The sequence below is a fragment of the Entelurus aequoreus genome, linkage group LG09 (genome assembly GCF_033978785.1).
Source record: "Entelurus aequoreus isolate RoL-2023_Sb linkage group LG09, RoL_Eaeq_v1.1, whole genome shotgun sequence".
Classification (NCBI taxonomy): domain Eukaryota; kingdom Metazoa; phylum Chordata; class Actinopteri; order Syngnathiformes; family Syngnathidae; genus Entelurus; species Entelurus aequoreus.
The window spans coordinates 77,562,808-77,580,973 of NC_084739.1; the positions used below are offsets into that span (position 1 = coordinate 77,562,808).

At 40.5% G+C, this 18,166-nt stretch overlaps 1 protein-coding gene across 6 annotated transcripts in view; it reads left to right on the plus strand.

The window, feature by feature from the left end:
• Positions 1-18,166, plus strand: part of wdpcp (WD repeat containing planar cell polarity effector) — a 189,447-nt gene that overhangs the window by 69,660 nt on the left and 101,621 nt on the right. For all 6 annotated transcript variants that reach the window (XR_009827347.1, XR_009827348.1, XR_009827350.1 and 3 more), the window contains one exon: positions 15,095-15,231. Coding sequence is in view for 1 of the 6 variants with exons in the window: in XM_062059490.1 (XP_061915474.1) it covers positions 15,095-15,231 (137 nt within the window). In the remaining 5 variants the exon portion in view is untranslated. The remainder of the gene's footprint in view (positions 1-15,094; positions 15,232-18,166) is intronic.

Consider the following 18,166-nt stretch of genomic DNA (forward strand, 5'->3'; position numbering starts at 1 on the left):
GCTACCCTCGCTCGGCAGACCTGGCAGGAGAGAATTAGCACCGGCCCAAATCTGCTAATTATTTCTTTCTTTCTGTATCAATTATTTGTTCATAACATCGCCCTCCTTGCTTCCGTGTGACGTCTCAAGACACCCGATAAAGCCCCAGTAGCACACCCACACATTTGTTCTCACACAAGTACATATGTAATTAAAGCCACACACATTCATTCATTCATTTTTATTTTTTTGCGAAGACTGACAACTGTTTGTTGGTGCTGCCTCACTTCAAGTAGCATGCACGCGCAGAACACATGTACGCACACGTGCCCACAGGTACGCTTACAGCGCGTTGCCTCCCGCTGTGCTCCATTCAAAGCCTCAGAGGCACTAATTATTAGAGTAATGGTTGTGCGAGGGTGGGTTCAAGGGGGGATTGTGTAGGTGTGTGCCCGTTAGAAGCTGTTCTCACATCTGTCACTCTGTTAAATTAGCCTGCTTAGACAATCAGAGGAGGCCAGAGCGGAAAGACTCTGCAGTACATTTTTGCAAGGTGTACAATTAGAGAAACCGTTTGCTCTCATGTTGCAATGTGTGACTTGTCCATTACCAGTGCATTTAAAGGCCTTGCACAGCCTGTGACATATTACCCAGACTAGGGCTGGGCGATATGGCCTTTTTTTAATATCTCAATATTTTTAGGCCATGTCACGATACACAATATATATCTCGATATTTTGCCTTAGCCTTGAATGAACACTTGATGCATATAATCACAGCAGTATGATGATTCTATGTGTCTACATTAAAACATTCTTGTAATATATGCTCATTTTAGACTTTCATGCAGAGAGGGAAACCACAACTAAGTCAATTTACCAAAAGTGTATTTATTAAACAGTTATTAAGCAGTGGCACAAAAATTCATGTCATTTCAAAACAAGAAGTGCAAGATTGTCGGAGACATTTTAAAACAAGATAATAGTGCACTTTTGTGCATGATGTCACTAAGATGACATATCAAAAGAACACTAAATTAAAGTGCACTTTTTGCACAGAACGCCACTACAATAGTTTAAAGGCCTACTGGAATGAATTTTTTTTATTTAAACGGGTATAGCAGATCCATTCTATGTGTCATACTTGATCATTTCGCGATATTGCCATATTTTTGCTGAAAGGATTTAGTAGAGAAAATCGACGATAAAGTTCGCAACTTTTGCTCGCTGATAAAAAAAAAAGCCTTGCCTGTACCGGAAGTAGCGTGACGTCACAGGAGGTAATATTCCTCACAATTCCCGTTGTTTACAATGGAGCGAGAGAGATTCGGAGCGACAAAGCGACGATTACCCCATTAATTTGAGCGAGGATGAAAGATTCGTAGATGAGGAACGTTACAGTGAAGGACTAGAGCGGCAGTGATGAATGTATCTTTTTTCGCTCTGACCGTAACTTAGGTACAAGCTGGCTCATTGGATTCCACACTCTCTCCTTTTTCTATTGTGGATCATGGATTTGTATTTTAAACCACCTCGGATACTATATCCTCTTGAAAATGAGAGTCGAGCACGCGAAATGGACATTTAAAATGACTTTTATCTCCACGACAATACATCGGTGACACACTTAGCTACTGAGCTAACGTGATAGCATCGTTCTCAAATGAAGATAGAAACAAAAGAAATAAATCCCTGACTGGAAGGATAGACAGAAGATCAACAATACTATTAAACCATGTACATGTAACTACACGGTTAAAAATTCTCAGCCTGGTAAGGCTTAACAATGCTGTTGCTAACGACGCTAAGGCTAATTTAGCAACTTAGCAACCGATGTTGTGCCTGAAACCTCACAGAACTATGATAAAAACATTAGCGCTCCACCTACGCCAGCCAGCCCTCATCTTCCCATCCACAGCCGTGCTCACCTTTGTTCCAGCGATCGACGGCGCGACGAAGGACTTCATCCGTGGGTTTGGCGGCAAGCATCGGCTAGGCGTAGTAAGTAGTCCTTGTTGTGTTGCTGTAAGTATTGTACTTAGCCGCTAATACACCGATCGATCCCACCTACAACGTTCTTCTTTGCAGCCTCCATTGTTCATTAAACAAATTGCAAAAGATTCACCAACACAGATGTCCAGAATACTGTGGAATTTTGTCGAAGAAAACAAGAGGTTTCTGTATCGGGTCCGATGGGGTACAACCACTTCCGTGGATTTTGTAACGTCATGCGCATAAATCATATCCAAAGGAGTTTTTCAACCGGAAGTGTGGCGGGAATTTTAAAATTGCACTTTATAAGTTAACCCGGCCGTATTGGCATGTGTTGCAATGTTAAGATTTCATCATTGATATATAAACTATCAGACTGCGTGGTCGGTAGTAGTGGCTTTCAGTAGGCCTTTAAAACAAATAAAGTGCACTTTTGTGCATGATGTCACACAAGATATTTCAATAACTGTCAAATAAAAATGAGCTGCATAATAGGAAATCAAATAGTGCATGTCCTTCGCTATGTGGTAGGTTCCTGCGGATGTTTTCTCCTTCTGTTGTTGACTATTTGTTTCATACGGTGTTGATGTGGAAATTGTTGCCTCTGCATTTTGTTGGTGTGGCACCGAACGGAGATGTTGACATGCAGAGTTTCAAGCACTCCTCATTCTCTAGCGGGTGACTTTTCAAATGATGCTACATATTAGCAGTAATGCTACTTTTTGCCCCACATTTGACAAATTACGGTTGTCTGTTCGACATATTCCCGCTTGAAGCCAAACCACTGCCAGACAATGTACCCCCTGCTGTTTTTCTTGGGAATTAATTATTCCTGCATTTGTTACCAGATTCACACCTTCTTTCTCTCGTATTACCACTCGCACCACAGCTAACGTTACGCCAGGGCGTATACGTATGTGACATATGTAAGAAGGTGCGCTTGTTTTACGTCTCTGTGAGAAGGAGAGACAACAAAGAGTGATAAAAGCCTGAAGTCTAATGCCCGCAGCTAAAAGCAACTGCGTGAGAACGTATACTCGCATATCACGATATAGTCATTTTCTATATCGCACAGAGACAAACCCGCGATATATTGAGTATATTCGATATATCGCCCAGCCCTAACCCAGACTATAAACCCGTCAGCCATCCTTTTTCTGTTTCCCTGTAATGGTTTGTCTGATCTTGAATGGGATTGTGCTGAAAATCTAATTTCCCCTCGGGGATCAATAAAGTACTATCAATCTAAAGCCGCACTCACTAAATTTTAGAAAGAAAATATTTTCCATAAATTAGTGGCACCAAACTATAAGCCGAAGATATGTAAGTTGTGAAACACGTAATTTACACAAAAATATTTTCATTCTTTTCAAACGCTGTCTGTAACATGGCAGTAAAACGGCTGATCAAACAAAACAGGACCCACTAGCTCCGGAGGCTAGCTCTCCGATCAGCTAAACGGACTCAATAACTCCACGGTGACGTTTTGGTGAATTTACTGAAAAATGTGTTCAACTTAAACAATATAAATAGAATGCAAGGTAATAATACTAGTACAGACACTTGTAAACATGTTAGCATATTAGCTAAAGCTTATCACTCTAACTTCTTTACATTGTGATAGCACGTACAAATATGCATGAAAACACTTCTACAGACGCCGCACGTGCAACGGTTTAATAGTAAGAACTGTTTTACTTGTATTGTAAAATGTTCAAATGTTGCTTGGAGTGTATGAATGAAGAATCCATAAGAGTAGAAACGCTATGGACGATTAGAAGAAGCAACGACACTTCTACTTCCGGTTCAAAGCTTTAAACAGCAAGAATTCACATTCATCCAGCAGCACCTGCAGTGAGCGAACTCGTCCAAAAGTTGGCGCCATAGCACAAACGATAACACACCATTTAAGTGTCTTTGCATGTGTTTATGAAAACTATTTGCATTATGGCTGTCAGGGGGGGTGTATATTGTAGCGTCCCGGAAGAGTTAGTGCTGCAAGGGGTTCTGGGTATTTGTTCTGTTGTGTTTAAGTTGTGTTACGGTGCGGATGTTCTCCCGAAATGTGTTTTGTCATTCTTGTTTGGTGTGGGTTCACAGTGCGGCGCATATTTGTAACAGTGTTAAAGTTGTTTATACGGTCACCCTCAGTGTGACCTGTATGGCTGTTGACCAAGTATGCATTGGATTCACTTGTGTGTAAAAAGCCGTAGATATTATGTGACTGGGCCGGCACGCAAAGGCAGTGCCTTTAAGGTTTATTGGCGCTCTGTACTTCTCCCTACGTCCGTTTACACGGCGGCGTTTTAAAAAGTCATACATTTTACTTTTTGAAACCGATACCGATCATTTTGAAACCGATACCGATAATTTCCGATATTACATTTTAAAGCATTTATCGGCCTACATCCCTAGTTTCTAACTTTAAAGAGTACTTCCTTAAATGCCACACGTCATTTCGCCGTGCATAAAAGTTACTTGCCCGTACAGTTAATAAAGGTTTTATGATGGTGCCAGCATTACAGTGTTTCAGTTATGATGGTTGTAAATCCAAACATATCTGAGGACAGCCAGCGTCCTGGAAGAAAGAACCGTGCTCCACATTTAAAGTTTCAATACATTTTCTACCTTATCTCCTTGCAGTTCATCATTTGCCAGCAGTGTTTTGGTTGAAAGGTGTGATAGCAGAAACAGTTCGGAAAGAAACCCTTGTAGTATTTGAATACAGACGATAATCCTGTCTTTGCTTCTGCGCTGGTCGAAGTGAATGTCGGGCAGAGACACTCCGGTCCGTGCAGACCGTGGAACAAAGACGGATTACTGTCCTTTCTCAAACTTAGCATTGTCCGTCTTGTGCATCGCTGTATTGCCACCATTGCGTCATGGAGCGCGCTCGATTACAAATGTTTACACCATCAAAGTCGGAGCGGCGTCCTTTGGCCGAGCTGCACATATGCTCCCTGATTAAGCATCTTTAAGTGATTTTTCATAGCCCGTTTCATTTACTCGTATTTTAAATGTGCTTTAGTTAAGCCCATTGGCCTCTTATGTCAACATGCTGCTGAGGAGATGGCATTAAATGGATTTGGGAAGGGCGGGGGTGCGTTTTCTGCCTGTGTGCATGTGGCGGTAGCGCGTACATTGCTTGAACATGCTTAAAGTTTTTGTGTTATGCTTGTGGGTGTGAATACATGCACCGTATATGTGTTGTTGTTTTTAGCATATATCAAACATGGCTGCATTCGTATCTGTGTGCGTGTGTGTGTGTGTGCGTGCGTGTGTGCGTGTGTGTGTGTGTGTATGGTGGGGATCAGCATGGTCTGGACTCTAATACCAAATCAGCCACCTGGTCCCACATTGGGCCACAGACCGGTCTCATATCCTCTCCTTCATTTGGGAATGAATGGGATTAATCCTAATCCCGTTTATAGACACCCATAGAGATCAATACTAAACTGCCTTTAACTTGATTTGCCTTTAATCTATCACAAAGATGCTTAGTATTGCATTAAATGTTGTGTCTAAAAGCCAGTGCATGGCTCATAACTGTATTTCCTGATGCTTTTTAAGCCTTGAACCCATTCTGACAAATGCTTCCTAATCCAACTTCAGCATCGGGACAGACAGCATCTTCACTGACCTGATTTATGTTGTTCCATTTTCTACATTTTGAAGCATTCCTCCCATTTTTTTCCCCTTTAATTATTTGCATGTTAAATTAGAATCTCCACGCAGCCGATTTATTTGAAGTGTAATTATAGCAATACCCTTGCATGTATATATATACACACACACACGCACACACACACACACACCGTGGTTAATTGTCGGTTAGATTTCCAAATCTTGGGGTGCAGCCTTACTCATTCAACTCAAAGCAGCATATCTGAGAGACATGTGTTACAAACCCACTCCCTTCTTTTCCGTTTAATTGGTTTCATAAACAGATTAATTTGAAGGGGGATAGGGTGGGTGGGGGGGGCGCTTAATTGCTAATCAGTGTTTCCATGCGGCTCCTGAAGAGTTGAACAGGACCGTGCGTGTTTTGCCTCACAGAAAAAGAAGGAAAAAAAAGGCCTCCGAGCTTGCAGAAGACTGAGCAAAACGGGGAGGGAGGATGAACACAAGTTGGGAAGGGGACACAAAGTAGGAAGGGAGCCAGGAATACAAATAGGGAAGAGGCAAAGCGGTTCATGTTGAATGCTGCGGTATGCACAAAAGTAGTGGGACTCCTTTAATTGATTAGGTAGCCTGCTAACCAGTGTTAATTTTGACAGCAGTTTTTAATTTAGTTTTACTTAAAGTCTTTTGACACAAATATATTTTAGTTTTAGTCAAATTGTATTTATCTAAGGCAGGGGCGTCAAACTTAGAGGAAAATCTATTCCCAAGTGGGCCGGACAACTTCAGATTGTTTTCTTTGTTTATAAATAGACCAAGTACACTCTGAAAATTTAAAAATCATAATGTTGTTGTTTTTTTGACACTTACATGTTGCAGTTAATAGTATTCTATCTTCATTTGTCGTTATTTATACTTTCTGAATAAATGATGTGAAATGTTCATCAGTCAAGTAGGTGGAATTGAGTGTTATTTTTTAATCTGGTTCAAAAAGGAGATTGCGCTTCTCAATGTGATTCAAGATGGAGTGCCAAACCCAAAAAAAAAAAAAAAAGTAATCCAGTAAATGTTTCAAAAATGTTTGAAAAGGTAGCACATCCCAAAATTAAGACTAGTAGGACAAAATACTCACATTTCTCTTGATTTATTGCTCACATCAAAAAAGAGGAACGCTTACGCGTTTCGGCACGTGGCCTTCGTCAGAACGCTCTGACGAAGGCCACGTGCCGAAACGCGTAAGCGTTCCTCTTTTTTGATGTGAGCAATAAATCAAGAGAAATGTGAGTATTTTGTCCTACTAGTCTTAATTTTGGGATGTGCTACCTTTTCAAACATTTTTGAAACATTTACTGGATTATTTTTTAATCTATCAGATCGGTGTTAATTTTTAATCCCATTGGTGTTAATTTTTAATCTATCAGAAGATGAAGTGAATAATAATATCAAAATCATATTACAGGATGTCATTATTGTAATTTCCTCAACTGATGTACTGGTTTATTCTGTACATACACTACCGTTCAAAAGTTTGGGGTCACCCAAACAATTTTGTGGAATAGCCTTCATTTCTAAGAACAAGAATAGACTGTCGAGTTTCAGATGAAAGTTCTCATTTTCTGGCAATTTTGAGCGTTTAATTGACCCCACAAATGTGATGCTCCAGAAACTCAATCTGCTCAAAGGAAGGTCAGTTTTTTAGCTTCTGTAACGAGCTAAACTGTTTTCAGATGTGTGAACATGATTGCACAAGGGTTTTCTAATCATCAATTAGCCTTCTGAGCCAATGAGCAAACACATTGTACCATTAGAACACTGGAGTTATAGTTGCTGGAAATGGGCCTCTATACACCTATGTAGATATTGCACCAAAAACCAGACATTTGCATCTAGAATAGTCATTTACCACATTAGCAATGGATAGAGTGTACTTCTTTAAAGTTAAGACTAGTTTAAAGTTATCTTCATTGAAAAGTACAGTGCTTTTCCTTCAAAAATAAGGACATTTCAATTTGACCCCAAACTTTTGAACGGTAGTGTATGTAGCATCAGCTACAACAAAACTTGTGAATTTGGACTGATTTCATTAATCACACATGAAAATAGAAAGGGATACATATTATTTCAGCATATTTATGTGCGCCCAAGAAATGTGTACAACACGACAATGTACAGATGATCAAAAAACATTGGTTTGGGTCGAAATGTCACAAGTTACATTACCAGCAACATATTTGGCAATCAAGGCATGAACGTGACAATCCACATTTTGTATACTATGACTAATGCAATGTGAGTACGTACACGGATCATTCAAATAATTCAGTTCATTTTTGTACTTGGCAATTGTCCGTTAGATACCCCTGATCTAAATTGATCTAAATTTTGTCTGGTTCTATTCAACGAAATGACACAACATTCTAGCCCGCTAAATTGACAGTAAATTTAGTCGATTAAAATATAAAGTGTAAAAAATTTCATTTGAAAGTGCCTTTATTTAGACTACCTGCAAAGCATTGAACACAAAATGTATATGATTTTATGGTCAAGAATGATGTAATTGGGTGAATGCGGAAATGGTGTCAAAGCGCTTTGAGTACCTTGAAGGTAGAAAAGCGCTATACAAGTATAATTAGTCCTTTTATGCTCCACACGTCAATGCCAATAAATATGTTTTGGCCCTTTTTCTATTTTTTTATGTGAGGTCTCTGGCAGAGCAGGTATGTATGTGCGTTGTGAAACAGAGTTACGATACATGCCTTAGTTATAGAGATGTCCGATATTATCGGCCGATAAATGCTTTAAAATGTAATATCGGAAATTATCGGTATCTGTTTCAAAAAGTAAAATTCATGACTTTTTAAAACGCCGCTGTACGGAGTGGTACACGGACGTAGGGAGAAGTACAGAACGCCAATAAACCTTAAAGGCACTGCCTTTGGGACAGAGCGCCAATAAACCTTAAAGGCACTGCCTTTGCGTGCCAGCCCAATGACATAATACCTACGGCTTTTCACACACACAAGTGAATGCAAGGCATACTTGGTCAAAAGCCATACAGGTCACACTGAGGGTGGACGTATAAACAACTTTAACACTGTTACAAATATGCGCCACACTGTGAACCCACACCAAACAAGAATGACAAACACATTTCGGGAGAACATCCGCACCGTAACACAACATAAACACAACAGAACAAATACCCAGAGCCCCTTGCAGCACTAACTGTTCCGGGACGCTACAATATACACCCCCCGCTATCCTCCCGCCTCACCTCAACCCCGCCCACCTCAACCTCCTCATGCTCTCTCAGGGAGAGCATGTCCCAAATTCCAAGCTGCTGTTTTGAGGCATGTTTCAAAAAATAATGCACTTTGTGACTTCAATAATAAATATGGCAGTGCCATGTTGGCATTTTTTTCCATAACTTGAGTTGATTTATTTAGGAAAACCTTGTTACATTGTTTAATGCATCCAGCGGGGCATCACAACAAAATTAGGCATAATAATGTGTTAATTCCACGACTGTATGTATCGGTATCGGTTGATATCGGAATCGGTAATTGAGAGTTGGACAATATCGGATATCGGCAAAAAAGCAATTATCGGACATCTCTAGTTACGATACATGCCTTCGTTATAATTTGTTTTTGAGCGCGGGAGAATGGGAAGCAGAATGTACACATACTGTATGTGGTGGGACAACATTTCATCCCTCCATTTTCTACTGCTTGTCCCTCTCAGGGTCGGGGGAGGGGGGAGGGGGGGGCTGTAGCCTTTAATATTTTAATAAATGTCCATCTCAAATAAATAAATAGGAAACTGCATCCACTTCCTTTTTTTGCTACGCGTAATATAAGCGCGTTGGGCCACATTAAAAGTTGTCATGCTTTTACATTTACTATGAAATAAACCATGCCTTGAGACAGAGAACATTACTTTTCTAAATAACGTTAGAATTAGCTTTGAATTAGAGTTGTGTAGATGTCACCATGACTCGCCTGCTGATGGCATCATATAGTGTCAAAAATGAAATGTGTCCTCTTCACTTTCTCACATGCACATATTACCATGTGGAACATTTTACATCCAAGCATTTTTCTTTAGGCGGTAATATATATAACTTCCTTATCTCACAAAGAAAAGCATGTGATTGGCTCTCGTTCGCTGTTAAAGAGCTGTGATTGGATATTCCCAACTTGTCCCACCCAGCTACAACCCCAAATTAGATATAATTAGATTTTTTTTCTGTCAACATTTTCTTCTCGTTTTTATTCATTAATTTTGTTATCGTCTTTGTCAACGTACATTGGTTTTTATTTTTTATCGCTTTATTTTCCTCACGGCCAAATAGGTTGTTGACGATAAGTTGGACGAAAATGATTAGTCAACAAAATGAACACCGCTCTTAATTACCTTTACTCACCCTTCAGTCCTATTCCTTCATCCTAGCAAGACATTTGGGAAATTTTATGCTTGGGAACTCGTGTGGGAATGCCCTTTTCTGTCCCCGGAGCACCAAGCAGGCTCCATAACAGCACGCTTGAAAGAGTTTGCTGTGGAAGAAGTTCAACAGGGACTGGAGCGGAGCCATGAGACTCACGTCCCGTGTCCAAAATTAGCGACCTCTGACCTCACAAATGGACAAAAAGTCCTGCAGACACACTTCAAAATCTTGTAGAACGTCTCCACAGACGCATAGAAGCTGTTTTAGTTGCAAAGAGGGGAAACGACTCCATGTTGTGCTTACTTTTTTCGCTTGTCTACATGTCCCCATGCTTTGGTTTAAACAGCACATACTGTACATCCACAGCAGAGGTCTCCCAACTTTATCCAGCAAGGACCACGCTCAGAAAAATTGAAAGATGCGGGGGCCACTTTGATACATTTTGTATATGAAATATACTAAAACCAATACAATGTAGGTGAAAATATTCCAATATTTCAACAAAACATCTACATTTTAGCTTTGTGTTATAAGCAAAGCAAATTACATAATTCATGATCATTCTCATAATGATTTTATTTTTATTGATGTTAACTGCGCTCTGAAGTAAACATTCATTCTGTTTTTTTTTTCTACATTTAAAACACTTCCTTGTGGTCTACATCAGTGTTTGTCAACCTTTTTTGAGCCACGGCACATTTTTTCAGTTGAAAAAATCCGTAGGCACACCACCAGCAGAAATCGTTAAAAAACAAAACTCAGTTGACAATAAAAAGTTGTCGCAATTGTTGAATATGACTTTGAACCATAACCAAGCATGCATCGATATATCTCTTCTCTCAAAGTAGGTGTACTGTCACCACCTGTCACATCACGCCGTGACTTATTTGGACTTTTTTGCTGTTTTCCTGTGTGTAGTGTTTTAGTTCTTGTCTTGCGCTCCTATTTTGGTGGCTTTTTCTCTTTTTTTGGTATTTTCCTGTAGCAGTTTCATGTCTTCCTTTGAACGATATTTCCCGCATCTACTTTGTTTTAGCAATCAAGAATATTTCAGTTGTTTTTATCCTTCTTTGTGGGGACATTGTCGATTGTCACGTCATGTTCGGTTGTACACTGTGGACGCCGTCTTTGCTCCGCAGTAAGTCTTTGCTGTCGTCCAGCATTTTGTTTTTGTTTACTTTGTAGCCAGTTCAGTTTTAGTTTCGTTCTGCATAGCCTTCCCTAAGCTTCAATGCCTTTTCTTAGGGGCACTCACCTTTTGTTTATTTTTGGTTTAAGCATTAGCCACAATTTTACCTGAACACTGCCTCCCGCTGTTTCCGACGTCTACAAAGCAATTAGCACCGGCTGCCACCTACTTACTCTGCCGAGCTCTAGACAACACCGACACTCAACAACAACACATAATTTGCAGACTTTTGGGTTGGCAAAAAATATTTTTAACCCAAATAGGTGAAATTAGACAATCTTCCACGGCACACCAGACTGTATCTCACGGCACACTAGTGTGCACAGTGGTTGAAAAACAATGGTCTACATAACCAGTAATGGTGGTTCTTATGTTATGTTTTACCGACTATCTTCAAGTCGCTTTCTGACCGTCTCATCAGGATGTGCCATGCTGTAGTTTTTAGCGCTTCCATATAAAGTGTACTGACAAATATAAGTTAGAACTATACGCTACTTTGAATTAGAAATTGCAACAGCGGAGGATGAATGTGCATGTACGAGACAGTCTGCCCCACAACAGAGATTATTGACTACAATGGCCGACTGGCGCAAAGCACTTTGGGTAAATTTCTACCGTATATGGATAATCCGCTGACGTCAAAAAAACATCACAAATCGAGCAAATTCCAAACGGGTTTGTTTGGAAGACGTATGATGGAAGGCAAGATTGATTTATAAATATCTCTGCCATGCCTCCATGGTTTGATTTTACATTTTCTGGACTAACGCAGATAAAAAACTGTACTAGGTCAGAAAAGTTGGTTTTGCATAATAGAGCAATCCCCTGCTTATTACATTTCTTCCTATCATTATATACATTATTTACTAGGGATGGCGACAGTTCACATTTGAACCGATACGGTACCAATTCCTAGTATCTGGAAATCAATACCGGTACTCGACGGTACCAATTTTCGGTACTTTTGTGTTGATAAATATTGATTGTTTTTAATAATAAAATCTTTTTATTTAAATTTTTATTGGAACATCTAAAAATGAGCGGATTATGATAACTTCTGTCTAAGTTTTTGAGGTGGGCGGGGTTTGGTGGTAGCGGGGGTGTATATTGTAGCGTCCCGGAAGAGTTGGTGCTGCAAGGGGTTCTGGGTATTTGTTCTGTTGTGTTTATGTTGTGTTACGGTGCGAATGTTCTCCCGAAATGTGTTTGTCATTCTTGTTTGGTGTGGGTTCACAGTGTGGCGCATATTTGTAACAGTGTTAAAGTTGTGTATACGGCACCCTCAGTGTGACCTGTATGGCTGTTGATCAAGTATGCGTTGCATTCACTCATGTGTGTGTAAAAGCCGCACATTTTATGTGACTGGGCCGTCACGCTGTTTGTATGGAGGCAAAGCGGACGTGACGACAGGTTGTAGAGGACGCTAAAGGCAGTGCCTTTAAGGCACGCCCCCAATAATGTTGTCTGGGTGAGTTCGGGAGAATGGTTGCCCCGGGAGATTTTTGGGAGGGGCACTGAAATTCGGGAGTCTCCCGGGAAAATCGGGAGGTTGAAACTGATACCGATAATTTCCGATATTACATTTTAAAGCATTTATCAGCGTGCCGATATTATCGGACATCTCTAGTTAATAAGCATGGTACTGTTGGATTTTACGTGAATCGGTGCCTAGTTGAACTGGCGGGATTCGGTCGGTGCCCAAAAAGTACCGGATACTGCACCCTATCCCTAATATTTACCGTATTTTCCGCACTATAAGGCGCACTGGATTATAAGGCGCACCTTCAATGAATGGCATATTTTAAAACTTTGTTCATATATAAGGCGCACCGCATTATAAGGCGCACAGAATAGACGCAGAGCAATAACAATCTATCAATAACTCAACGTTGCTCAAACGTTAATGTCACACAACACAACACACAAAATAAACATGTAAAGCTCACTTTATGAAGTTATTCCTCATCCACGAATCCCTCGATTTCTTCTTCTTCAGTATCCGAATCAAACAGTTGGGCGACGGCATCCAACATGCCCGGCTCCGTCTCGTCGAAGTCATCATTAATGGAGTCAGTGTCGCTGCTGCTCTATTCCCGTGTTCTACTGCGTGACTGATCGTCTTAAGTTTAAACTCTGCGTCGTAAGCGTGTCTCTTAATAGGAGCCATTTTGGGGTCTTTACATAAACAAACAAATGGAAATGAAACTGCACGCCTCGCACAGTCATATATCCCAGCATGCACCGCGCGCTTCTTCTTCTACGGGGGAAATGAAGACGGGGGAAAATGAAGTCGGCGGCTGCTTACCGTAGTTGCGATTGATTGATTGATTGAAGCTTTTACCTGTTGGAGGCTCAATATTGGTCCATATATAAGGCGCACAGGATTATAAGGCGCACTGTCAGCTTTTGACAAAATTGGAGGTTTTTAGGTGCGCCTTATAGTGCGGAAAATACGGTACTAACATTGTTATTATACCGACAACTAAAACGCCAATGAAGGCTTTAAGCGCACTCGAAAACATACCATGTCATGAGAGGACCCACAGAACACAATAAAATCGCACAAGTCGGCCATTTTGGTTTTCAGATCCCATTTTTTTGGGGGGGGCAGCACGGTGGCACAGGGGTTAGTGCATGTGCCTCACAATACGAAGGTCCTGTGTAGTCCTGAGTTCAATCCCTGGCTCGGGATCTTTTTGTGTGGAGTTTCCATGTTCTCCCCGTGACTGCGTGGATTCCCTCCGGGTACTCCGGCTTCCTCCCACCTCCAAAGACATGCACCTGGGGATAGGTTGATTGGCAACACTAAATTGGCCCTAATGTGTGAATGTGAGTGTGAATGTTGTCTGTCTATCTGTGTTGACCCTGCGAAGAAGTGGCGACTTGTCCAGGGTGTACCCCGCCTTTCGCCCGAATGCAGCTGAGATAGGCTCCAGCACCCCCCGTAACCTCAAAAGGGACAAGCGGTAGAAAATGGATGGATGGGCATTTTGGGGGGGATTTGGTCCTGTTTCCATGGTTCTTGCCCGGAAAAGGGTGGAGTGGCATCTCCGGGTTGGGGAGGAGACCCTGCCCCAAGTGGAGGAGTTCAAGTACCTAGGAGTCTTGTTCACAAGTGAGGGAAAAGTGGATCGTGAGATCGACAGGCGGATCGGTGCGGCGTCTTCAGTAATGCGGACGCTGTATCGGTCCGTTGTGGTGAAGAAGGAGCTGAGCCGGAAGGCAAAGCTCTCAATTTACCGTTAGATCTACGTTCCCATCCTCACCTATGGTCATGAGCTTTGGGTCATGACCGAAAGGACAAGATCACGGGTACAGGCGGCCGAAATGAGTTTCCTCCGCCGGGTGGCGGGGCTATCCCTTAGAGCAGACCTGGGCATTCTGCGGCCCGCGGGCCGCATCCGGCCCTTTGTGCGTCCCTGTCCGGCCCGCGTGAGGCCAATTATAAATTACAAAATACATTTAAAAAAGTATCTATGTCGAGTGTGCAATACAACGGTGCTGCTTTTGTTTTGAAAATCGTTATTTGTATTACTTCCGTGTGGACGTATGCGTGTGCGTGATTGTGAGTGAATGTGAACAGCTGCAATCATTAATTACAAAATAAAGTTGAAAAAACATCTATGTCGTGCACGCAATACTGCCCCCGCGACCCGACCTCGGATAAGCGGAAGAAGATGGATGGATGGATGGATGGATTGGTCCTGGTTTTTTTTTGTGTAATGTTGAATTTCGGGACATTATTATTATATTTTGTTTTTGGAATGTGTCGCGGGCAAATAAAAATGGAGCTACGGCCCTCAAATGGAAACGGTATAGCGTTCCGCCATGACGTTCAGTGAGAATTGTGTGTCTTTATTTTGGCAGCGGTGCTGAGCGACAGGCTGATTCTGCTGTCCTTCCTGAAGCACAACCAAGTGGCTGCGGTCTTCCTCAACAGAAAGAACCAGGACTCCCAGGAGGCTGGCAGGGACACAGACAAACTCTCAGCCTCTGAAATCAAGGTACAGCGCAACACAAACACATGAAATGGATGAAAGACACAGAACATAAACGTGGACACCAAACAGAAGAAATGTTTTGAAACCGTTTCTTTTTTCTCGTTGCACCTGAGGGCCAGCTGCTTTGCTACCCACTAAAGTCTTTCATTAAGGACATTATGAGTACTCACTACTAACGGTACTTTTCTCCGTCTTTGCTGCCGCGACAGCCGATGCTGACTCACACTGATATGGAGTGAAAATACTGCCAAAACGCCACAAACACACAAAAATGTTTTTATTCACGGCCACGATTTCACAGGTAAGAATGTTTTTTCTTCAAGTAGAAAAGCAATTTGCTAGTAAAAAAATATATAAAAATCTCTCAGTAACAAAACAATGCGCAAGTATAAAAAACTATTTTTGCGAGTATAAAAACAATTTTCTGCAAGTAAACAAAGGATTTACAAGTATAAAAACATCCATCCATTTTCTACCGCTTGTCCCTTACGGGGTCAGGTAAAGTGCTTAAAAAAACAGTTTGCAATTTAAAAAAAATGTCAATCAATCAAAGTTTACTTATATAGAGCCCCGATATAAGATCCCACATCAGAGTAAGAAAAAAACTCAACCCAATGGGAACAACATGAAACCCTGGAATACCCCCTTGGGTGCAGGTATAAAACAATTTTCCTCAATAAAAAAATATATTTTTAAGCACCCCCTCCGACCCCGAAAGGGACAAGCGGTAGAAAAATGGATGGATGGATGGATTTGTACGTACTAAAACGATTTTCTTCAATTAAAAAACAATTCGCAAGTTAACAAAAATTATCCAATTAAAAAACGATTTGCAAGTAAAAAAAAACTAAACAATTTTCTGTTTTTAAAAAAACGATTCTCAAGTAAAAAAAAAAACTATTTCTACAAGTAAAAGTAAAAGCTTTGCAAGTATTAAAACAAATACATTTTCTGCAAGTAAAAAAAGATTTGTAAGTATAAAAACAATTTTCTTCAAATGGAAAACAATTCGCAAGTTAACAAAAATTATTAAATTAAATAAACGATTTAGAAGTTAAAAAAACTATTTTCTGTAATTAGAAAAACGATTCGCAAGTAAAAAACAAACAAACTATTGCTATCTGCAAGTAAAAAAGGAGATTTGCAAGTATAAAAACTATATTCTACAAGTAAAAGTAAAAGCTTTGCAGGTGTTAAAACAATTTTCTTCAATTAAAAATACGATTTGCAAGTATAAAAACTGTTTTCTGCAAGTAAAAAAAAAAGCTTTGTAAATATAAAAATAATTTTTTTCAATTAAAATCATTCACAAGTATAAAAATTATTTTCTTCTAGGTAAAACTTTTGGCAGTAATATTCCACCCTGCGCGATTCGAACACTTGATGTAGAAGCAGGGTGGGGAGTAAAAATACGGACAGAAGAGAAGGGAAACAAGTTCAACCTGTAAGTTAACCTGTACATTTCCCCTCTTCTGTCTGCCATTTTACTCCCCACCCTGCGTCTTCTTCTTTGTTATTTTTTGGGATAATGTATGTCCAAATAACAGTATCTCTGAGGGCCTTAAATGGACTCAGTAGCACCACCTGTTGTTGTAGAGTGCGAATTACGGGTGCTTTGAGTGGAAGTGTGTGGATCACGCAAGGCGGAATAATACTGCCGAAAGTTTTAATGAACGAAAAAAATGTTATACTCCCGATTTTTTTTTTTCATTAAAGAAATTTGTTTTTTTTACTTGCAAATAGTTGAGTAAAAAAATTGTTTGTGGTGTTTTGACAGTAACTTCGCTCCCATACACTGCCATCATCACATCAATGCCACACCCTTTTTGTGTGTCCAGGTGTGTGTGTGTGTAGGGTGTTTTTTAAAGCAGCCGCCACCTTGCAATGTACACGTGCACACTGACTACCCTCCCCCATACCTCACAGCAAACGTGCATACACACATCGCCCGCCCTGGTCCAGTGGGCTAAGCTGGAGGGGGGGAATGGAGGGGCTGCAAAGGGAGGCTCAACTAATCCTGCCCGCAGAAAAGTGGTTTCTGATTATTGCTGACCAGCAAACGCTACAAAATATAAAAATATATCTATCTAGGAATAGATGATGGCTTGTGGGGGGCTAGCTGTATCGGATATTTCAACTGTCAGTGATCTAGCATTCAGCCTTTTTGTGCAGCACTTTATACTTTGCCCTTCGTCCTTTTCCTGCATCCCTTTATATTGTGATGGTTGGTGCTTATAGTAATTAGAGATGGGATTTATGGTTCTCGGAAGGTAGCCGTTCTTTATAAAGAGCAGTTCAAAAAAACTGGCTTGTTATAGTTGTTTTTTTTTGTTTTTTTTAATCAAGGAAACAATCACTGTTATCAGTTATTTGATATGATGTAGATAAGAATCATTTAATTCAGTGGTCCCCAACCTTTTTGTAACTGCAGACCGGGGGGGGGGGGCTGTTTTGGTATTTATTTTTTAACATTTTTTATTCATTTATTTTTGTCATAAAAAAATACAATCGTGTGCTTACGGACTGTATCCCTGCAGACTGTATTGATCTATATTGATATATATATTGTAGTAACCAGAAATATTAAAAAAATACATTTTCATTTTTTAATTTTTTTATTTCTTGTGCGGTCCGGTACCAATCGATCCACGGACCGGTACCGGGCCGCGTCCCGGTGGTTGGGGACCATTGATTTAATTCACACAAATATTACTCTATTGGTGTGGATTATTCTGATATATTGGCTAAATTGTTTTTATATATATACCGTTCAAAAGTTTGGGGTCACCCAAACAATTTTGTGGAATAGCCTTCATTTCTAAGAACAAGAATAGACTGCCGAGTTTCAGATGAAAGTTCTCTTTTTCTGGTCATTTTGAGCGTTTAATTGACCCCACAAATGTGATGCTCCAGAAACTCAATCTGCTCAAAGGAAGGT